Raw genomic sequence first — 20,314 nt, 5'->3', positions numbered from 1 at the left:
TGTGTATAGACAGTAGTTATATAGGATGGTGTGTATAGACAGTATAGACAGTAGTTATATAGGATGGTGTGTATAGACAGTAGTTATATAGGATGGTGAGTATAGACAGTAGTTATATAGGATGGTGTGTATAGACAGTATAGACAGTAGTTATATAGGATGGTGTATAGTGTATAGACAGTAGTTATATAGGATGGTGTGTATAGACAGTAGTTATATAGGATGGTGTGTATAGACAGTAGTTATATAGGATGGTGTGTATAGACAGTAGTTATATAGGATGGTGTGTATAGACAGTAGTTATATAGGATGGTGTGTATAGACAGTAGTTATATAGGATGGTGTGTATAGACAGTAGTTATATAGGATGGTGTGTATAGGCAGTAGTTATATAGGATGGTGTGTATAGACAGTAGTTATATAGGGATGGTGTGTATAGACAGTAGTTATATGGGATGGTGTGTATAGACAGTAGTTATATGGGATGGTGTGTATAGACAGTAGTTATATAGGATGGTGTGTATAGACAGTATAGACAGTAGTTATATAGGATGGTGTGTATAGACAGTAGTTATATAGGATGGTGAGTATAGACAGTAGTTATATAGGATGGTGTGTATAGACAGTATAGACAGTAGTTATAAAGGATGGTGTGTATAGACAGTAGTTATATAGGATGGTGTGTATAGACAGTAGTTATATAGGATGGTGTGTATATACAGTATAGACAGTAGTTATAAAGGATGGTGTGTATAGACAGTAGTTATATAGGATGGTGTGTATAGACAGTAGTTATATAGGATGGTGTGTATAGACAGTAGTTATATAGGATGGTGTGTATAGACAGTAGTTATATAGGATGGTGTGTATAGACAGTAGTTATATAGGATGGTGTGTATAGACAGTATTATATAGTAGGTTATATAGGATGGTGTGTATAGACAGTATAGACAGTAGTTATATAGGATGGTGTGTGTAGACAGTAGTTATATAGGATGGTGTGTATAGACAGTAGTTATATAGGATGGTGTGTATAGACAGTATAGACAGTAGTTATATAGGATGGTGTGTGTAGACAGTAGTTATATAGGATGGTGTGTATAGACAGTAGTTATATAGGATGGTGTGTATAGACAGTATAGACAGTAGTTATATAGGATGGTGTGTATAGATAGTAGTTATATAGGATGGTGTGTATAGACAGTAGTTATATAGGATGGTGTGTATAGACAGTAGTTATATAGGATGGTGTGTATAGACAGTAGTTATATAGGATGGTGTGTATAGACAGTATAGACAGTAGTTATATAGGATGGTGTATAGTATAGACAGTAGTTATATAGACAGTAGTGTATATAGGATGGTGTATAGACAGTAGTTATATAGGATGGTGTATATAGACAGTAGTTATATAGGATGGTGTGTATAGACAGTAGTTATATAGGATGGTGTGTATAGACAGTATAGACAGTAGTTATATAGGATGGTGTGTATAGACAGTATAGACAGTAGTTATATAGGATGGTGTGTATAGACAGTAGTTATATAGGATGGTGTGTATAGACAGTAGTTATATAGGATGGTGTGTATAGACAGTAGTTATATAGGATGGTGTGTATAGACAGTAGTTATATAGGATGGTGTGTATAGACAGTATAGACAGTAGTTGTATAGGATGGTGTGTATAGACAGTAGTTATATAGGATGGTGTGTATAGACAGTAGTTATATAGGATGGTGTGTATAGACAGTAGTTATATAGGATGGTGTGTATAGACAGTAGTTATATAGGATGGTGTGTATAGACAGTATAGACAGTAGTTATATAGGATGGTGTGTATATACAGTATAGACAGTAGTTATATAGGATGGTGTGTATAGACAGTAGTTATATAGGATGGTGTGTATAGACAGTAGTTATATAGGATGGTGTGTATAGACAGTAGTTATATAGGATGGTGTGTATAGACAGTATAGACAGTAGTTATATAGGATGGTGTGTATAGACAGTAGTTATATAGATAGACAGTAGTTATATAGGATGGTGTGTATAGACAGTAGTTATATAGGATGGTGTGTATAGACAGTATTTATATAGGATGGTGTGTATAGACAGTATAGACAGTAGTTATATAGGATGGTGTGTATAGACAGTAGTTATATAGGATGGTGTGTATAGTAGACAGTAGTTATATAGGATGGTGTGTATAGACAGTAGTTATATAGGATGGTGTGTATAGACAGTAGTTATATAGGATGGTGTGTATAGACAGTAGTTATATACAGGATGGTGTGTATAGACAGTAGTTATATAGGATGGTGTGTATAGACAGTAGTTATATAGGATGGTGTGTATAGACAGTAGTTATATAGGATGGTGTGTATAGACAGTAGTTATATAGGATGGTGTGTATAGACAGTAGTTATATAGGGATGGTGTGTATAGACAGTAGTTATATAGGATGGTGTGTATAGACAGTAGTTATATAGGATGGTGTGTATAGACAGTAGTTATATAGGATGGTGTGTATAGACAGTAGTTATATAGGATGGTGTGTATAGACAGTAGTTATATGGGATGGTGTGTATAGACAGTAGTTATATAGGATGGTGTGTATAGACAGTAGTTATATAGGATGGTGTGTATAGACAGTAGTTATATAGGATGGTGTGTATAGACAGTAGTTATATAGGATGGTGAGTATAGACAGTAGTTATATAGGATGGTGTGTATAGACAGTATAGACAGTAGTTATATAGGATGGTGTGTATAGACAGTATAGACAGTAGTTATATAGGATGGTGTGTACAGACAGTAGTTATATAGGATGGTGTGTATAGACAGTAGTTATATAGGATGGTGTGTATAGACAGTAGTTATATAGGATGGTGTGTATAGACAGTAGTTATATAGGATGGTGTGTATAGACAGTAGTTATATAGGATAGTGTGTATAGACAGTATAGACAGTAGTTATATAGGATGGTGTGTATAGACAGTAGTTATATAGGATGGTGTGTATATACAGTATAGACAGTAGTTATAAAGGATGGTGTGTATAGACAGTAGTTATATAGGATGGTGTGTATAGACAGTAGTTATATAGGATGGTGTGTATAGACAGTAGTTATATAGGATGGTGTGTATAGACAGTAGTTATATAGGATGGTGTGTATAGACAGTAGTTATATAGGATGGTGTGTATAGACAGTAGTTATATAGGATGGTGTGTATAGACAGTAGTTATATGGGATGGTGTGTATAGACAGTATAGACAGTATATAAAGGATGGTGTGTATAGACAGTAGTTATATAGGATGGTGTGTATAGACAGTAGTTATATAGGATGGTGTGTATAGACAGTAGTTATATAGGATGGTGTGTATAGACAGTATAGACAGTAGTTATATAGGATGGTGTGTATAGACAGTAGTTATATAGGATGGTGTGTATAGACAGTAGTTATATAGGATGGTGTGTATAGACAGTAGTTATATAGGATGGTGTGTATAGACAGTAGTTATATAGGATGGTGTGTATAGACAGTAGTTATATAGGATGGTGTGTATAGACAGTAGTTATATAGGATGGTGTATATAGACAGTAGTTATATAGGATGGTGTGTATAGACAGTAGTTATATAGGATGGTGTGTATAGACAGTATAGAGATGGTGTGTATAGACAGTAGTTATATAGGATGGTGTGTATAGACAGTAGTTATATAGGATGGTGTGTATAGACAGTAGTTATATAGGATGGTGTGTATAGACAGTAGTTATATAGGATGGTGTGTATAGACAGTAGTTATATAGGATGGTGTGTATAGACAGTATAAACAGTAGTTATATAGGATGGTGTGTATAGACAGTAGTTATATAGGATGGTGTGTATAGACAGTAGTTATATAGGATGGTGTGTATAGACAGTAGTTATATAGGATGGTGTGTATAGACAGTAGTTATATAGGATGGTGTGTATAGACAGTAGTTATATAGGGATGGTGTGTATAGACAGTAGTTATATAGGATGGTGTGTATAGACAGTAGTTATATAGGATGGTGTGTATAGACAGTAGTTATATAGGATGGTGTGTATAGACAGTAGTTATATAGGATGGTGTGTATAGACAGTAGTTATATAGGATGGTGTGTATAGACAGTAGTTATATAGGATAGTGTGTATAGACAGTATAGACAGTAGTTATATAGGATGGTGTGTATAGACAGTAGTTATATAGGATGGTGTATATAGACAGTAGTTATATAGGATGGTGTGTATAGACAGTATAAACAGTAGTTATACAGGATGGTGTGTATAGACAGTAGTTATATAGGATGGTGTGTATAGACAGTAGTTATATAGGATGGTGTGTATAGACAGTAGTTATATAGGATGGTGTGTATAGACAGTAGTTATATAGGATGGTGTGTATAGACAGTAGTTATATAGGATGGTGTGTATAGACAGTAGTTATATAGGATGGTGTGTATAGACAGTAGTTATATAGGATGGTGTGTATAGACAGTAGTTATATAGGATGGTGTGTATAGACAGTAGTTATATAGGATGGTGTGTATAGACAGTAGTTATATAGGGATGGTGTGTATAGACAGTAGTTATATGGGATGGTGTGTATAGACAGTAGTTATATAGGATGGTGTGTATAGACAGTATAGACAGTAGTTATATAGGATGGTGTGTATAGACAGTAGTTATATAGGATGGTGAGTATAGACAGTAGTTATATAGGATGGTGTGTATAGACAGTATAGACAGTAGTTATAAAGGATGGTGTGTATAGACAGTAGTTATATAGGATGGTGTGTATAGACAGTAGTTATATAGGATGGTGTGTATAGACAGTAGTTATATAGGATGGTGTGTATAGACAGTAGTTATATAGGATGGTGTGTATAGACAGTAGTTATATAGGATAGTGTGTATAGACAGTATAGACAGTAGTTATATAGGATGGTGTGTATAGACAGTAGTTATATAGGATGGTGTGTATATACAGTATAGACAGTAGTTATAAAGGATGGTGTGTATAGACAGTAGTTATATAGGATGGTGTGTATAGACAGTAGTTATATAGGATGGTGTGTATAGACAGTAGTTATATAGGATGGTGTGTATAGACAGTAGTTATATAGGATGGTGTGTATAGACAGTAGTTATATAGGATGGTGTGTATAGACAGTAGTTATATAGGATGGTGTGTATAGACAGTAGTTATATAGGATGGTGTGTATAGACAGTAGTTATATAGGATGGTGTGTATAGACAGTAGTTATATAGGATGGTGTGTATAGACAGTAGTTATATAGGATGGTGTGTATAGACAGTAGTTATATAGATGGTGTGTATAGACAGTATAGACAGTAGTTATATAGGATGGTGTGTATAGACAGTAGTTATATAGGATGGTGTGTATAGACAGTAGTTATATAGGATGGTGTGTATAGACAGTAGTTATATAGGATGGTGTGTATAGACAGTAGACAGTAGTTATATAGGATGGTGTGTATAGACAGTAGTTATATAGGATGGTGTGTATAGACAGTATAGACAGTAGTTATATAGGATGGTGTGTATAGACAGTAGTTATATAGGATGGTGTGTATAGACAGTAGTTTTATAGGATGGTGTATAGACAGTAGTTATATAGGATGGTGTGTATAGACAGTAGTTATATAGGATGGTGTGTATAGACAGTAGTTATATAGGATGGTGTGTATAGACAGTAGTTATATAGGATGGTGTGTATAGACAGTAGTTATATAGGATGGTGTGTATAGACAGTAGTTATATAGGATGGTGTGTATAGACAGTATAGAGAGTAGTTATATAGGATGGTGTGTATAGACAGTAGTTATATAGGATGGTGTGTATAGACAGTATAGACAGTAGTTATATAGGATGGTGTGTATAGACAGTAGTTATATAGGATGGTGTGTATAGACAGTAGTTATATAGGATGGTGTGTATAGACAGTAGTTATATAGGATGGTGTGTATAGACAGTAGTTATATAGGATGGTGTGTATAGACAGTAGTTATATAGGATGGTGTGTATAGACAGTAGTTATATAGGATGGTGTGTATAGACAGTAGTTATATAGGATGGTGTGTATAGACAGTAGTTATAAAGGATGGTGTGTATAGACAGTAGTTATATAGGATGGTGTGTATAGACAGTAGTTATATAGGATGGTGTGTATAGACAGTAGTTATATAGGATGGTGTGTATAGACAGTAGTTATATAGGATGGTGTGTATAGACAGTAGTTATATAGGATGGTGTGTATAGACAGTAGTTATATAGGATGGTGTGTATAGACAGTAGTTATATAGGATGGTGTGTATAGACAGTAGTTATATAGGATGGTGTGTATAGACAGTAGTTATATAGGATGGTGTGTATAGACAGTAGTTATATAGGATGGTGTGTATATACAGTATAGACAGTAGTTATAAAGGATGGTGTGTATAGACAGTAGTTATATAGGATGGTGTGTATAGACAGTAGTTATATAGGATGGTGTGTATAGACAGTAGTTATATAGGATGGTGTGTATAGACAGTAGTTATATAGGATGGTGTGTATAGACAGTATAGACAGTAGTTATAAAGGATGGTGTGTATAGACAGTATAGACAGTAGTTATATAGGATGGTGTGTGTAGACAGTAGTTATATAGGATGGTGTGTATAGACAGTAGTTATATAGGATGGTGTGTATAGACAGTATAGACAGTAGTTATATAGGATGGTGTGTGACAGTGTAGTATGGTGTAGACAGTAGTTATATAGGATGGTGTGTATAGACAGTAGTTATATAGGATGGTGTGTATAGACAGTATAGACAGTAGTTATATAGGATGGTGTGTATAGACAGGAGTTATATAGGATGGTGTGTATAGACAGTATAGACAGTAGTTATATAGGATGGTGTGTATAGACAGTAGTTATAAAGGATGGTGTGTATAGACAGTATAGACAGTAGTTATATAGGATGGTGTGTATAGACAGTATAGACAGTAGTTATATAGGATGGTGTGTATAGACAGTAGTTATATAGGATGGTGTGTATAGACAGTAGTTTTATAGGATGGTGTGTATAGACAGTAGTTATATAGGATGGTGTGTATAGACAGTAGTTATATAGGATGGTGTGTATAGACAGTAGTTATATAGGATGGTGTGTATAGACAGTAGTTATATAGGATGGTGTGTATAGACAGTAGTTATAGAGGATGGTGTGTATAGACAGTAGTTATATAGGATGGTGTGTATAGACAGTAGTTATATAGGATGGTGTGTATAGACAGTAGTTATATAGGATGGTGTGTATAGACAGTAGTTATATAGGATGGTGTGTATAGACAGTATAGACAGTAGTTATATAGGATGGTGTGTATAGACAGTAGTTATATAGGATGGTGTGTATAGACAGTAGTTATATAGGGATGGTGTGTATAGACAGTAGTTATATAGGATGGTGTCGACACAGCTGTATTCAGACAACAACATGTTTCCACCAACACAAGTATATATACAGTCCAGTTTAGATGCACTCCTCCTCCTCGCCAACCCCTTACATCTGTTACGGTTCGACAGGAAGAGGAAGTGATGGTGTAATAAACCATTCCTTCTCCTTTAAGGTGACCTGACCTGACTTCAACCCCCTTTAATGCCTAATCCGAAGATCTCTCTCCCCTTTATCGATGCCTGCGGCATGTGATCGCTTCTCTGCCCAACTCACGGCCGTCATGGTGACTGGTACCAGTCTGTGTCTCCTCTCCTCCCAGAGGATCCCTGATGTCTGACCTGACCTCTACCCCAAAGTGCTCACTCCTCCCCAGCTCACGGCTGTCATGGTGACTGGTACCAGTCTGTGTCTCCTCTCCTCCCAGAGGATCCCTGATATCTGACCTGACCTCTACCCCAAAGTGCTCATTCCCTCCCCCTCAATGACATATCCTGGTACCAGTAATGTAAACATAATAGAGGATCCCTCAGTGACATATCCCTGACATAATGTAAATTATTCATTACCCTCAATGACATATCCTGACATAATGTAAACATAATACATTACCCTCAGTGACATATCCTGACATAATGTAAACGTTATTCATTACCCTCGGTGACATATCCTGACATAATGTAAACGTTATTCATTACCCTCGGTGACATATCCTGACATAATGTAAACGTAATACATTACCCTCTCTCCCTCAGTGACATATCCTGACATAATGTAAACATTACACATTACCCTCTCTCCCTCAGTGACATATCCTGACATAATGTAAACATTACACATTACCCTCTCTCCCTCAGTGACATATCCTGACATAATGTAAACATTACACATTACCCTCTCTCCCTCAGTGACATATCCTGACATAATGTAAACATTACACATTACCCTCTCTCCCTCAGTGACATATCCTGACATAATGTAAACGTAATACATTACCCTCTCTCCCTCAGTGACATATCCTGACATAATGTAAACATTACACATTACCCTCTCTCCCTCAGTGACATATCCTGACATAATGTAAACATTACACATTACCCTCTCTCCCTCAAAGACATATCCTGACATAATGTAAACGTAATACATTACCCTCTCTCCCTCAGTGACATATCCTGACATAATGTAAACGTTATTCATTACCCTCTCTCCCTCAGTGACATATCCTGACATAATGTAAACGTAATACATTACCCTCTCTCCCTCAGTGACATATCCTGACATAATGTAAACGTAATACATTACCCTCTCTCCCTCAGTGACATATCCTGACATAATGTAAACATTACACATTACCCTCTCTCCCTCAGTGACATATCCTGACATAATGTAAACGTAATACATTACCCTCTCTCCCTCAGTGACATATCCTGACATAATGTAAACGTAATACATTACCCTCTCTCCCTCAGTGACATATCCTGACATAATGTAAACGTAATACATTACCCTCTCTCCCTCAGTGACATATCCTGACATAATGTAAACGTAATACATTACCCTCTCTCCCTCAGTGACATATCCTGACATAATGTAAACGTAATACATTACCCTCTCTCCCTCAAAGACATATCCTGACATAATGTAAACGTAATACATTACCCTCTCTCCCTCAGTGACATATCCTGATATAATGTAAACGTAATACATTACCCTCTCTCCCTCAGTGACATATCCTGACATAATGTAAACGTAATACATTACCCTCTCTCCCTCAGTGACATATCCTGACATAATGTAAACATTACACATTACCCTCTCTCCCTCAGTGACATATCCTGACATAATGTAAACATTACACATTACCCTCTCTCCCTCAGTGACATATCCTGACATAATGTAAACATTACACATTACCCTCTCTCCCTCAGTGACATATCCTGACATAATGTAAACATTCACATTACCCTCAGGAACCCAACAGTGACATATCCTGAAAACAGTAATGTAAACATTATTCAAGTACCAGTGTCCCTCAGTGACATAACATGACATAATGTCTAAGGTGCAGGGTAGATTACCCTCTCTCCCTCAGTGACAGTGAATAAGGTTTTCAGGGTATTCTCAGGAACCCAACAGTAACACTGACTAAGGTTCAGGGTAAAAACAGTGTAACCATTATTCAGTGACTAGGTTCAGGGTAGAACATAGGGCAGTAACAGTGACTAAGGTTCAGGGTAGATTACCGGGTGGTAGCCGGCTAGTAACAGTGACTAAGGTTCAGGGTAGAGTACCGGGTGGTAGCCGGCTAGTAACAGTGACTAAGGTTCAGGGCAGGGTACCAGGTGGTAGCCGGCTAGTACCAGTGTCTATAGTTCAGGGCAGGGTACTGGGCGGAGGCTGGCTAGTGGTGACTGTTTAACAGTCTGATGGCCTGGAGATAGAAACTGTTTTTTCAGTCTCTCGGTCCCTGCTTTGATGCACCTGTAGTTTCTCCACCTTCCAGATGGTAGCAGGGTGAACAGTCCGTGACTCTGGTGGCTGAGGTCCTCGATGATCTTCTAGATGGTAGCAGGGTGAACAGTCCGTGACTCTGGTGGCTGAGGTCCTCGATGATCTTCTAGATGGTAGCAGGGTGAACAGTCCGTGACTCTGGTGGCTGAGGTCCTCGATGATCTTCTAGATGGTAGCAGGGTGAACAGTCCGTGACTCTGGTGGCTGAGGTCCTCGATGATCTTCTAGATGGTAGCAGGGTGAACAGTCCGTGACTCTGGTGGCTGAGGTCCTCAATGATCTTCTTGTCCTTCCTGTAACACCGGGTGCTGTAGATTTCCTGGAGGGCAGGCAGTGTGAACCCCCGGTGATGTTGTGGGCTGCCCGCACCACCCTGTGGAGAACCATGTGGTTGAGGGCGGAGAAGTTTCCGTACCAGGCGGTGACGCAGCCCGACAGGATGCTCTCAATGGTGCATCTGTAGAGGTTTGCGACGGTCTTAGGGGGCAATAATTATTTCCTCAGCCTCCTGAGGCTGAAGAGGCACTATTGCACCTTCTTCACCACGCTGTCGTGTGAAGGGACCATTTCAGGTACTCTGTGATGTGCACGCCAAGGAACTTCAAGCTTTTGGTGGTCTCTGGGTCTCTCCCTAGAGCAGGCACTAACAGGCACCCAGTTGTCTCTCCCTAGAGCAGGCACTAACAGGGCCCCAGTTGTCCCTCCCTAGAGCAGGCACTAACAGGGACCCAGTGGTCTCTGGGTCTGTCCCTAGACCCGGCACTAACTGGTCCCCAGTGGTCTCTGGGTCTCTTCCTAGACCAGGCACTAACAGGGCCCCAGTTGTCTCTCCCTAGAGCAGGCACTAATAGGGCCCCAGTGGTCTCTCCCTAGACCAGGCACTAATAGGGCCCCAGTGGTCTCTCCCTAGACCAGGCACTAACAGGGCCCCAGTTGTCTCTCCCTAGAGCAGGCACTAATAGGGCCCCAGTGGTCTCTCCCTAGACCAGGCACTAATAGGGCCCCAGTGGTCTCTCCCTAGACCAGGCACTAACAGGGTTTGATACCGGTTCTCTATAGTCCATCCTCCTCCATAACATCTGGACATATGATGAGGGGAACCACACTGTTTCTTCACCCACTCAGACGTGACAGATGGATGACAGAGAGGGAGCGAGAGGGAAAAGGTCAATGGTTGTCGCGTGGCTTTGTAAACAGGCCCTCAGAAAGTGAGTCCATTATGTGGCATTGTATACAGGCCCTGAAAGAGCAGGCTCTCATCAGTAAGATAGGAGTACTGGAGTAGCTATGACTCAGAGAAGCATTGCTCACCCTCCTCCTCCTCACCCTCCTCCTCCTCCTCACCCTCCTCCTCCTCCTCCTCCTCCCTCCTCCTCCTCACCCTCCTCCTCCTCCTCCTCCTCCTCTGCCTAGGGATCGAGGTCAGACAGCGTTAATGAAGTTACTCCAAGTGCTCTTTTTCACGCGTCCAATTCAATGCCCTCCCTCACCTTTCTCTCACGATTTTCTCCAGTGTGCGTGTGTGTGAGTGCGTGCGTGTGTGTGTCTGTGTGCACGTGTGTCCTACACAAGCAAATAGAATCATGAATCCATTGTTCTTCCCACGTTAATGTTTCCTCAACCAGTGGTATTAACAGATCACTGATGTCCACGTTAAAGTTTCCTCAACCAGTGGTATTAACAGATCACTGATGTCCACGTTAAAGTTTCCTCAACCAGTGGTATTAACAGATCACTGATGTCCACGTTAAAGTTTCCTCAACCAGTGGTATTAACAGATCACTGATGTCCACGTTAAAGTTTCCTCAACCAGTGGTATTAACAGATCACTGATGTCCCTGTGGTATTAACAGATCACTGATGTCCACGTTAAAGTTTCCTCAACCAGTGGTATTAAACAGATCACTGATGTCCACGTTAATGTTTCCTCAACCAGTGGTATTAACAGATCACTGATGTCCCTGTGGTATTAACAGATCACTGATGTCCCTGTGGTATTAACAGATCACTGATGTCCCTGTGGTATTAACAGATCACTGATGTCCCTGTGGTATTAACAGATCACTGATGTCCCTGTGGTATTAACAGATCACTGATGTCCCTGTGGTATTAACAGATCACTGATGTCCCTGTGGTATTAACAGATCACTGATGTCCCTGTGGTATTAACAGATCACTGATGTCCCTGTGGTATTAACAGATCACTGATGTCCCTGTGGTATTAACAGATCACTGATGTCCACGTTAATGTGAGACAGTGAATTATCAGTGAAAAAAAAATCTGTCTGTAAACAATTGTTGGAAAAATTACTTGTGTCATACACAAAGTAGATGTCCTAATCGACTTGCCAAAACTGTAGTTTTTTTAACAAGAAATTTGTGGAGTGGTTGAAAAACTGTTCTCAGTCAACTTACCTGGTAAAATAATGGATAAATAAATATTACCTCATTTATGCAGCAGCATACAAGACATTTTTGGACTCACCTCGTTGTGCTCTGCTCACTTGAACAGGAAGGTGGCGCGGCGGTCCTTCGTGGACACATTTTGTCATCGAACCTTGTCAAAGTCTGGCATTCTCTGAATTTATGGTGCTTTCAAGACAACTGGGATCTCGGGGAAAAAAACAAGGTTGAATCATGACGTTAGTGATCTTCAGGTCGGAGCTCTAGAAAGAGGCCCGAGTTCCCAACTTGGAATTCAGAGTTGGATAACTGTACATAACGTTCCCAGTTGTCTTGAACTCACTGAAGCCTGAGAATTCCCAGTTGTCTTGAACTCACTGAAGCCTGAGATTTCCCAGTTCCCAGTTGTCTTGAACTCACTGAAGCCTGAGATTTCCCAGTTCCGAGTTCCCAGTTGTCTTGAACACACTGAAGTCATGCTGAATTGACAGCATGACCAATGTCGAATGTTTATCTATTTAAGCCTGGAAAAGAGACCCTTCAACCCAGACTTGGACCACACATCCACTCCATTGAATAGCAGGCTAGTCTCTGCTTTGCAATGCTTGCAGTTAATCACGGACCCCTTCCAAACCTCTCATTGTTGAATTTGCGATTTCAGTCCAATCAAAGCTACTGTAGATATAACGTGATTTGAGGTCACTATATCTGTGGCCAATGACATTGAGCCTTCTTGGATGGGCACTTCTAATGTAAACTCTACTTCCTTCTACTTTATTGTGGTCATTACCATAGAAACGGCGGTTGTTTGACCTGTTGCCCTCATGCCCTTATATGTCATTTATATCCACTCAGTTACACCACTACATTCTCCCTCATGTCAGTAGAATCGCCATTTTGTCTGACTTGTGAAAAATCAGCTGAAATCAAAACCAGCTGAAATGTATTGATCAGGGGTGCGTCCCCAAATGGAAGCGTGTTCCCTATGCAGTGCACTACTTTTGAGCCCTGTGGGCCACTAATAAAGGGAATAGGGTGCCATTTGGGATGCAAGCCTAGTTCTATGCATGCTATACTAGTTATATCCATGCTATACTAGTTCTATGCATGCTATACTAGTTCTATCCATGCTATACTAGTTCTATCCATGCTATACTAGTTCTATCCATGCTATACTAGTTCTATGCATGCTATACTAGTTCTATGCATGCTATACTAGTTCTATCCATGCTATACTAGTTCTATGCATGCTATACTAGTTCTATCCATGCTATACTAGTTCTATCCATGCTATACTAGTTCTATGCATGCTATACTAGTTCTATGCATGCTCTACTTCACCCTTCGGTCAGCTCTCACTAAAGCCTCCATCCATATGAACGTGATGTCAATGATGAGCTCTGACAGGAATGATTGTTACAACTCCTGTTATCCACACTCAAAGAATGTGTGTGTGTGTGAGAGAGTGTGTTTGTCTAAGGGTGATTAGGGGCCAGAGGAGGAAGCATCTCTCTCTGTCTGTCTCTCTCTCTCTGTGTCTCTGTCTGTCTCTCTCTCTGTCTGTCTGTCTCTCGCTCTGTCTGTCTGTCTCTCTCTGTCTGTCTGTCTGTCTCTCTCTGTCTGTCTGTCTGTCTGTCTGTCTGTCTGTCTGTCTGTCTGTCTGTCTGTCTGTCTGTCTGTCTGTCTGTCTCTCTCTGTCTGTCTGTCTCTCGCTCTGTCTGTCTGTCTGTCTGTCTGTCTGTCTGTCTGTCTGTCTGTCTGTCTGTCTGTCTGTCTGTCTGTCTCTGTCTGTCTGTCTGTCTGTCTGTCTGTCTGTCTGTCTGTCTGTCTGTCTCTCGCTCTGTCTGTCTGTCTCTCTCTCTCTGTCTGTCTCTCTCTGTCTGTCTCCGTCTCTCTCTCTCCCTCCCTCCTTCTCCATCCCTGCTCTGAGGTATATCAAAGTCTGCGTTGCCAGGAGACAACATGCGTGCATCAATAGTGTGTTTTCTCTCTCTTAATTAGTAGTGTAAATATTCTCTCCCTTTTCCCTCTTTCTCTTCCTCCTTCTCTTCGTCCAGTCAGCCAATAGTATTGTAGCCCTTGAGTCTCAGCCAATAGTATTGTAGCCCTCGAGTCTCAGCCAATAGTATTGAAGCCCTTGAGTCTCAGCCAATAGTATTGTAGCCCTCGAGTCTCAGCCAATAGTATTGTAGCCCTGGAGTGTCAGCCAATAGTATTGTATCCCTCGAGTCTCAGCCAATAGTTTTGTAGCCCTCGAGTCTCAGCCAATAGTATTGTAGCCCTCGAGTCTCAGCCAATAGTATTGAAGCCCTTGAGTCTCAGCCAATAGTATTGTAGCCCTCGAGTCTCAGCCAATAGTATTGTAGCCCTGGAGTGTCAGCCAATAGTATTGTAGCCCTCGAGTCTCAGCCAATAGTATTGTAGCCCTCGAGTCTCAGCCAATAGTATTATAGCCCTGGAGTCTCAGCCAATAGTATTGTAGCCCTGAAGTCTCAGCCAATAGTATTGTAGCCCTGAAGTCTCAGCCAATAGTATTATAGCCCTGGAGTCTCAGCCAATAGTATTGTAGCCCTGGAGTCTCAGCCAATAGTATTATAGCCCTGGAGCCTCAGCTAGTATTGTAGCCCTGGAGCCTCAGCCAATAGTATAGTGGAGCCTCAGCCAATAGTATTAGCCTGGAGTCAGCCAATAGTATTGTAGCCCTGGAGTCTCAGCCAATAGTATTGTAGCCCTGGAGTCTCAGCCAATAGTATTGTAGCCCTGGAGTCTCAGCCAATAGTATTGTAGCCCTGGAGCCTCAGCCAATAGTATAGTAGCCCTGGAGCCTCAGCCAATAGTGTAGTAGCCCTGGAGCCTCAGCCAATAGTATTGTAGCCCTGGAGTCTCAGCCAATAGTATTGTAGCCCTGGAGCCTCAGCCAATAGTGTAGTAGTATTGAAGTGGTGAACTGTGCCGCGTCGCATCAGAGGCTCTGGTCAATAGGAGTGCCCTATATAAGGAACAGGTCATCATTTGGGACTCAAAACTGGTGAACTGGTAAACTGTGGGTCTGTAGTGACCTTTGACCCTTTGAGGATGAGGAAACAAAGAACAGCTGTGGAGTCCTAAAGGGTCTGTGTGTCTCCGTGTGGTTGAGTCATGTGGTATTTGGTGTTGTCATGTAATCGAGGAGCAGTCTCATCGTTGCCGGGCACTTAGTTCATAACACAAAGAGAGCTACAAGGGGGTCTCTTTTCTTTCTGAGTGTGAGGGAGGACGAACAAGTGTGTGTGTGTGTGTGTGTGTGTGTGTGTGGAGCTGTTTAAAGCGTGTGAGGGTGAACAAGGCCTGCTGTGGTGCTGAGCTGAGCTCATCCCATCAGAGACACTGGGCGCCCAGTCTGTGTGCGTGTCCCCGATTGGACCGTGCCTAGCAGTGTAGGCTCTCCTCTAGCTCTGCCAAACGGTAAGCCAGCCCTTGCAAAGATCAGATCAGTACAATCCCTGTGAGAATCAGTGCCAGTTGCTACCCACAACAGTTTTCAATGAAGATGTTTTGTCAGGAAGTGAATTTTAAAATCACTTCCTGAATTGACTGAATTGGCCCCCCAACCTGCTGCATCAGTCATAAAAACGAGAGAACCTTTATTTAAGTAGGCAAGTCAGACCCAATGAACCCTTCATATTACCTGTCCTCCATTCCTCTCCACTATCATCTCCCACATCCAAACCGGCCTCTATCAACGAGACACAGCAGGAAACAGACTGTAAGAGAGCCAGGCAGCCAGACTCAGTGTTGCAGCAAGATGAGTGACAGGATTGACAGGTGAACTGAAGAGGTCTGTGTGGCACTAGAACGATTTTAAATGTCCCATCATTAGTATACATTATCATTAAGGCCTAGTAAACATGGACACTCAGGCTCACTCATTTATATAATATAATATTTTATTATATTATGATTAGTTATTATAAAATTGTTGTTACTCTAATAGCCCTAATACATTACTGCACATTGCCATGTTGCAAATGACCGACACTGAAGTGATTGTAGTTATAAGGGTTTTAGCGCCCCCTTCTGGGCATTCTAAACCCCTGCATAGGCTGGCTATTCTTTCATGGTGCGGAACACTTTCAAACTGGAATCAATAAAAAATGGAGGAAAAAATACCAACTTCAATAGATATTATTAGGCTGAAGACAGTGTAGGCTACCTGTCTCTGTCTATTATTAGGCTGAAGACAGTGTAGGCTACCTGTCTCTGTCTATTATTAGGCTGAAGACAGTGTAGGCTACCTCTCTGTCTCTCTGTCTATTATTAGGCTGAAGACAGTGTAGGCTACCTCTCTCTCTCTCTGTCTATTATTAGGCTGAAGACAGTGTAGGCTACCTCTCTCTCTCTGTCTATTATTAGGCTGAAGACAGTGTAGGCTACCTCTCTGTCTCTGAAGACAGTGTAGGCTACTCTCTCTCTGTCTATTATTAGGCTGAAGACAGTGTAGGTTACCTCTCTCTCTCTGTCTATTATTAGGCTGAAGACAGTGTAGGCTACCTCTCTCTCTCTCTGTCTATTATTAGGCTGAAGACAGTGTAGGCTACCTCTCTCTCTCTGTCTATTATTAGGCTGAAGACAGTGTAGGCTACCTCTCTCTCTCTGTCTATTATTAGGCTGAAGACAGTGTAGGCTACCTCTCTCTCTCTCTGTCTATTATTAGGCTGAAGACAGTGTAGGCTACCTCTCTCTCTCTGTCTATTATTAGGCTGAAGACAGTGTAGGCTACCTCTCTCTCTCTCTGTCTATTATTAGGCTGAAGACAGTGTAGGCTACCTCTCTCTCTCTGTCTATTATTAGGCTGAAGACAGTGTAGGCTACCTCTCTCTCTCTGTCTATTATTAGGCTGAAGACAGTGTAGGCTACCTCTCTCTCTCTCTGTCTATTATTAGGCTGAAGACAGTGTAGGCTACCTCTCTCTCTCTCTCTGTCTATTATTAGGCTGAAGACAGTGTAGGCTACCTCTCTCTCTGTCTATTATTAGGCTGAAGACAGTGTAGGCTACCTCTCTCTCTCTCTGTCTATTATTAGGCTGAAGACAGTGTAGGCTACCTCTCTGTCTCTCTGTCTATTATTAGGCTGAAGACAGTGTAGGCTACCTCTCTCTCTCTGTCTATTATGAGGCTGAAGACAGTGTAGGCTACTCTCTGTCTCTCTGTCTATTATTAGGCTGAAGACAGTGTAGGCTACTCTCTCTCTCTCTGTCTATTATTAGGCTGAAGACAGTGTAGGCTACCTCTCTGTCTCTCTGTCTATTATTAGGCTGAAGACAGTGTAGGCTACCTCTCTCTCTCTGTCTATTATTAGGCTGAAGACAGTGTAGGCTACCTCTCTCTGTCTCTGAAGACAGTGTAGGCTACTATTATTAGGCTGAAGACAGTGTAGGCTACCTCTCTCTCTGTCTATTATTAGGCTGAAGACAGTGTAGGCTACCTCTCTGTCTCTCTGTCTATTATTAGGCTGAAGACAGTGTAGGCTACCTCTCTGTCTCTCTGTCTATTATTAGGCTGAAGACAGTGTAGGCTACCTCTCTCTCTCTCTGTCTATTATTAGGCTGAAGACAGTGTAGGCTACCTCTCTGTCTCTCTGTCTATTATTAGGCTGAAGACAGTGTAGGCTACCTCTGTCTCTCTGTCTATTATTAGGCTGAAGACAGTGTAGGCTACCTCTCTCTCTCTGTCTATTATTAGGCTGAAGACAGTGTAGGCTACCTCTCTCTCTCTCTGTCTATCTATTATTAGGCTGAAGACAGTGTAGGCTACCTCTCTCTCTCTCTCTGTCTATTATTAGGCTGAAGACAGTGTAGGCTACCTCTCTCTCTCTCTGTCTATTATTAGGCTGAAGACAGTGTCTATTATTAGGCTGAGGCTACCTCTCTCTCTCTCTGTCTATTATTAGGCTGAAGACAGTGTAGGCTACCTCTCTCTCTCTCTCTGTCTATTATTAGGCTGAAGACAGTGTAGGTTACCTCTCTCTCTCTCTGTCTATTATTAGGCTGAAGACAGTGTAGGCTACCTCTCTCTCTCTGTCTATTATTAGGCTGAAGACAGTGTAGGCTACCTCTCTCTCTGTCTATTATTAGGCTGAAGACAGTGTAGGCTACCTCTCTCTCTCTGTCTATTATTAGGCTGAAGACAGTGTAGGCTACCTCTCTCTCTCTGTCTATTATTAGGCTGAAGACAGTGTAGGCTACCTCTCTGTCTCTCTGTCTATTATTAGGCTGAAGACAGTGTAGGCTACCTCTCTCTCTCTGTCTATTATTAGGCTGAAGACAGTGTAGGCTACCTCTCTCTCTCTCTGTCTATTATTAGGCTGAAGACAGTGTAGGCTACCTCTCTCTCTCTCTCTATTATGTAGGCTATTAGGCTGAAGACAGTGTAGGCTACCTCCTCTCTCTCTCTCTGTCTATTATTAGGCTCTCTCTCTGTCTATTATTAGGCTGAAGACAGTGTTAGGCTGAAGACTGTAGGCTACCTCTCTCTCTGTCTATTATTAGGCTGAAGACAGTGTAGGCTACCTCTCTCTCTCTGTCTATTATTAGGCTGAAGACAGTGTAGGCTACCTCTCTCTGTCTATTATTAGGCTGAAGACAGTGTAGGCTACCTCTCTCTCTCTCTGTCTATTATTAGGCTGAAGACAGTGTAGGCTACCTCTCTCTCTGTCTATTATTAGGCTGAAGACAGTGTAGGCTACCTCTCTCTGTCTATTATTAGGCTGAAGACAGTGTAGGCTACCTCTCTCTCTCTCTGTCTATTATTAGGCTGAAGACAGTGTAGGCTACCTCTCTCTCTCTCTGTCTATTATTAGGCTGAAGACAGTGTAGGCTACCTCTCTCTCTCTCTGTCTATTATTAGGCTGAAGACAGTGTAGGCTACCTCTCTCTCTCTCTGTCTATTATTAGGCTGAAGACAGTGTAGGCTACCTCTCTCTCTCTCTGTCTATTATTAGGCTGAAGACAGTGTAGGCTACCTCTCTCTCTCTGTCTATTATTAGGCTGAAGACAGTGTAGGCTACCTCTCTCTCTCTCTCTATCTATTAGGCTGAAGACAGTGTAGGCTACCTGTCTCTGTCTATTATTAGGCTGAAGACAGTGTAGGCTACCTCTCTCTCTCTGTCTATTATTAGGCTGAAGACAGTGTAGGCTACCTCTCTCTCTCTGTCTATTATTAGGCTGAAGACAGTGTAGGCTACCTCTCTCTCTCTGTCTATTATTAGGCTGAAGACAGTGTAGGCTACCTCTCTGTCTATTATTAGGCTGAAGACAGTGTAGGCTACCTCTCTCTCTCTCTGTCTATTATTAGGCTGAAGACAGTGTAGGCTACCTCTCTCTCTCTCTCTCTGTCTATTATTAGGCTGAAGACAGTGTAGGCTACCTCTCTCTCTCTGTCTATTATTAGGCTGAAGACAGTGTAGGCTACCTCTCTCTCTCTCTGTCTATTATTAGGCTGAAGACAGTGTAGGCTACCTCTCTCTCTCTGTCTATTATTAGGCTGAAGACAGTGTAGGCTACTCTCTCTCTCTCTGTCTATTATTAGGCTGAAGACAGTGTAGGCTACCTCTCTCTCTCTGTCTATTATTAGGCTGAAGACAGTGTAGGCTACCTCTCTCTCTCTCTGTCTATTATTAGGCTGAAGACAGTGTAGGCTACCTCTCTCTCTCTGTCTATTATTAGGCTGAAGACAGTGTAGGCTACTCTCTCTCTGTCTATTATTAGGCTGAAGACAGTGTAGGCTCTCTCTCTCTAGTCTATTATTAGGCTGAAGACAGTGTAGGCTACCTCTCTCTCTCTCTGTCTATTATTAGGCTGAAGACAGTGTAGGCTACCTCTCTCTCTCTCTGTCTATTATTAGGCTGAAGACAGTGTAGGCTACCTCTCTCTCTCT

The 20,314-nt window shown here is 41.4% G+C and overlaps 1 protein-coding gene across 1 annotated transcript in view; it reads right to left on the bottom strand.

Annotated features, from left to right (window-relative positions):
* Positions 1–16,095, bottom strand: part of LOC135573022 (nuclear protein MDM1-like) — an 88,224-nt gene extending 72,129 nt beyond the window's left edge. The window contains 4 exon segments of the mRNA XM_065022077.1: positions 9,969–10,163; positions 10,299–10,455; positions 11,343–11,407; positions 16,069–16,095. Of these exon segments, the coding sequence (XP_064878149.1) occupies positions 9,969–10,163; positions 10,299–10,455; positions 11,343–11,407; positions 16,069–16,095 (444 nt within the window).
* Positions 16,096–20,314: the final 4,219 nt, after the last annotated feature.

This window comes from Oncorhynchus nerka, linkage group LG8, assembly GCF_034236695.1.
Source record: "Oncorhynchus nerka isolate Pitt River linkage group LG8, Oner_Uvic_2.0, whole genome shotgun sequence".
NCBI lineage: Eukaryota > Metazoa > Chordata > Actinopteri > Salmoniformes > Salmonidae > Oncorhynchus > Oncorhynchus nerka.
The sequence above is the reverse complement of the archived record's forward strand: the minus strand, read 5'-3'. Positions and strand labels throughout refer to the sequence as shown.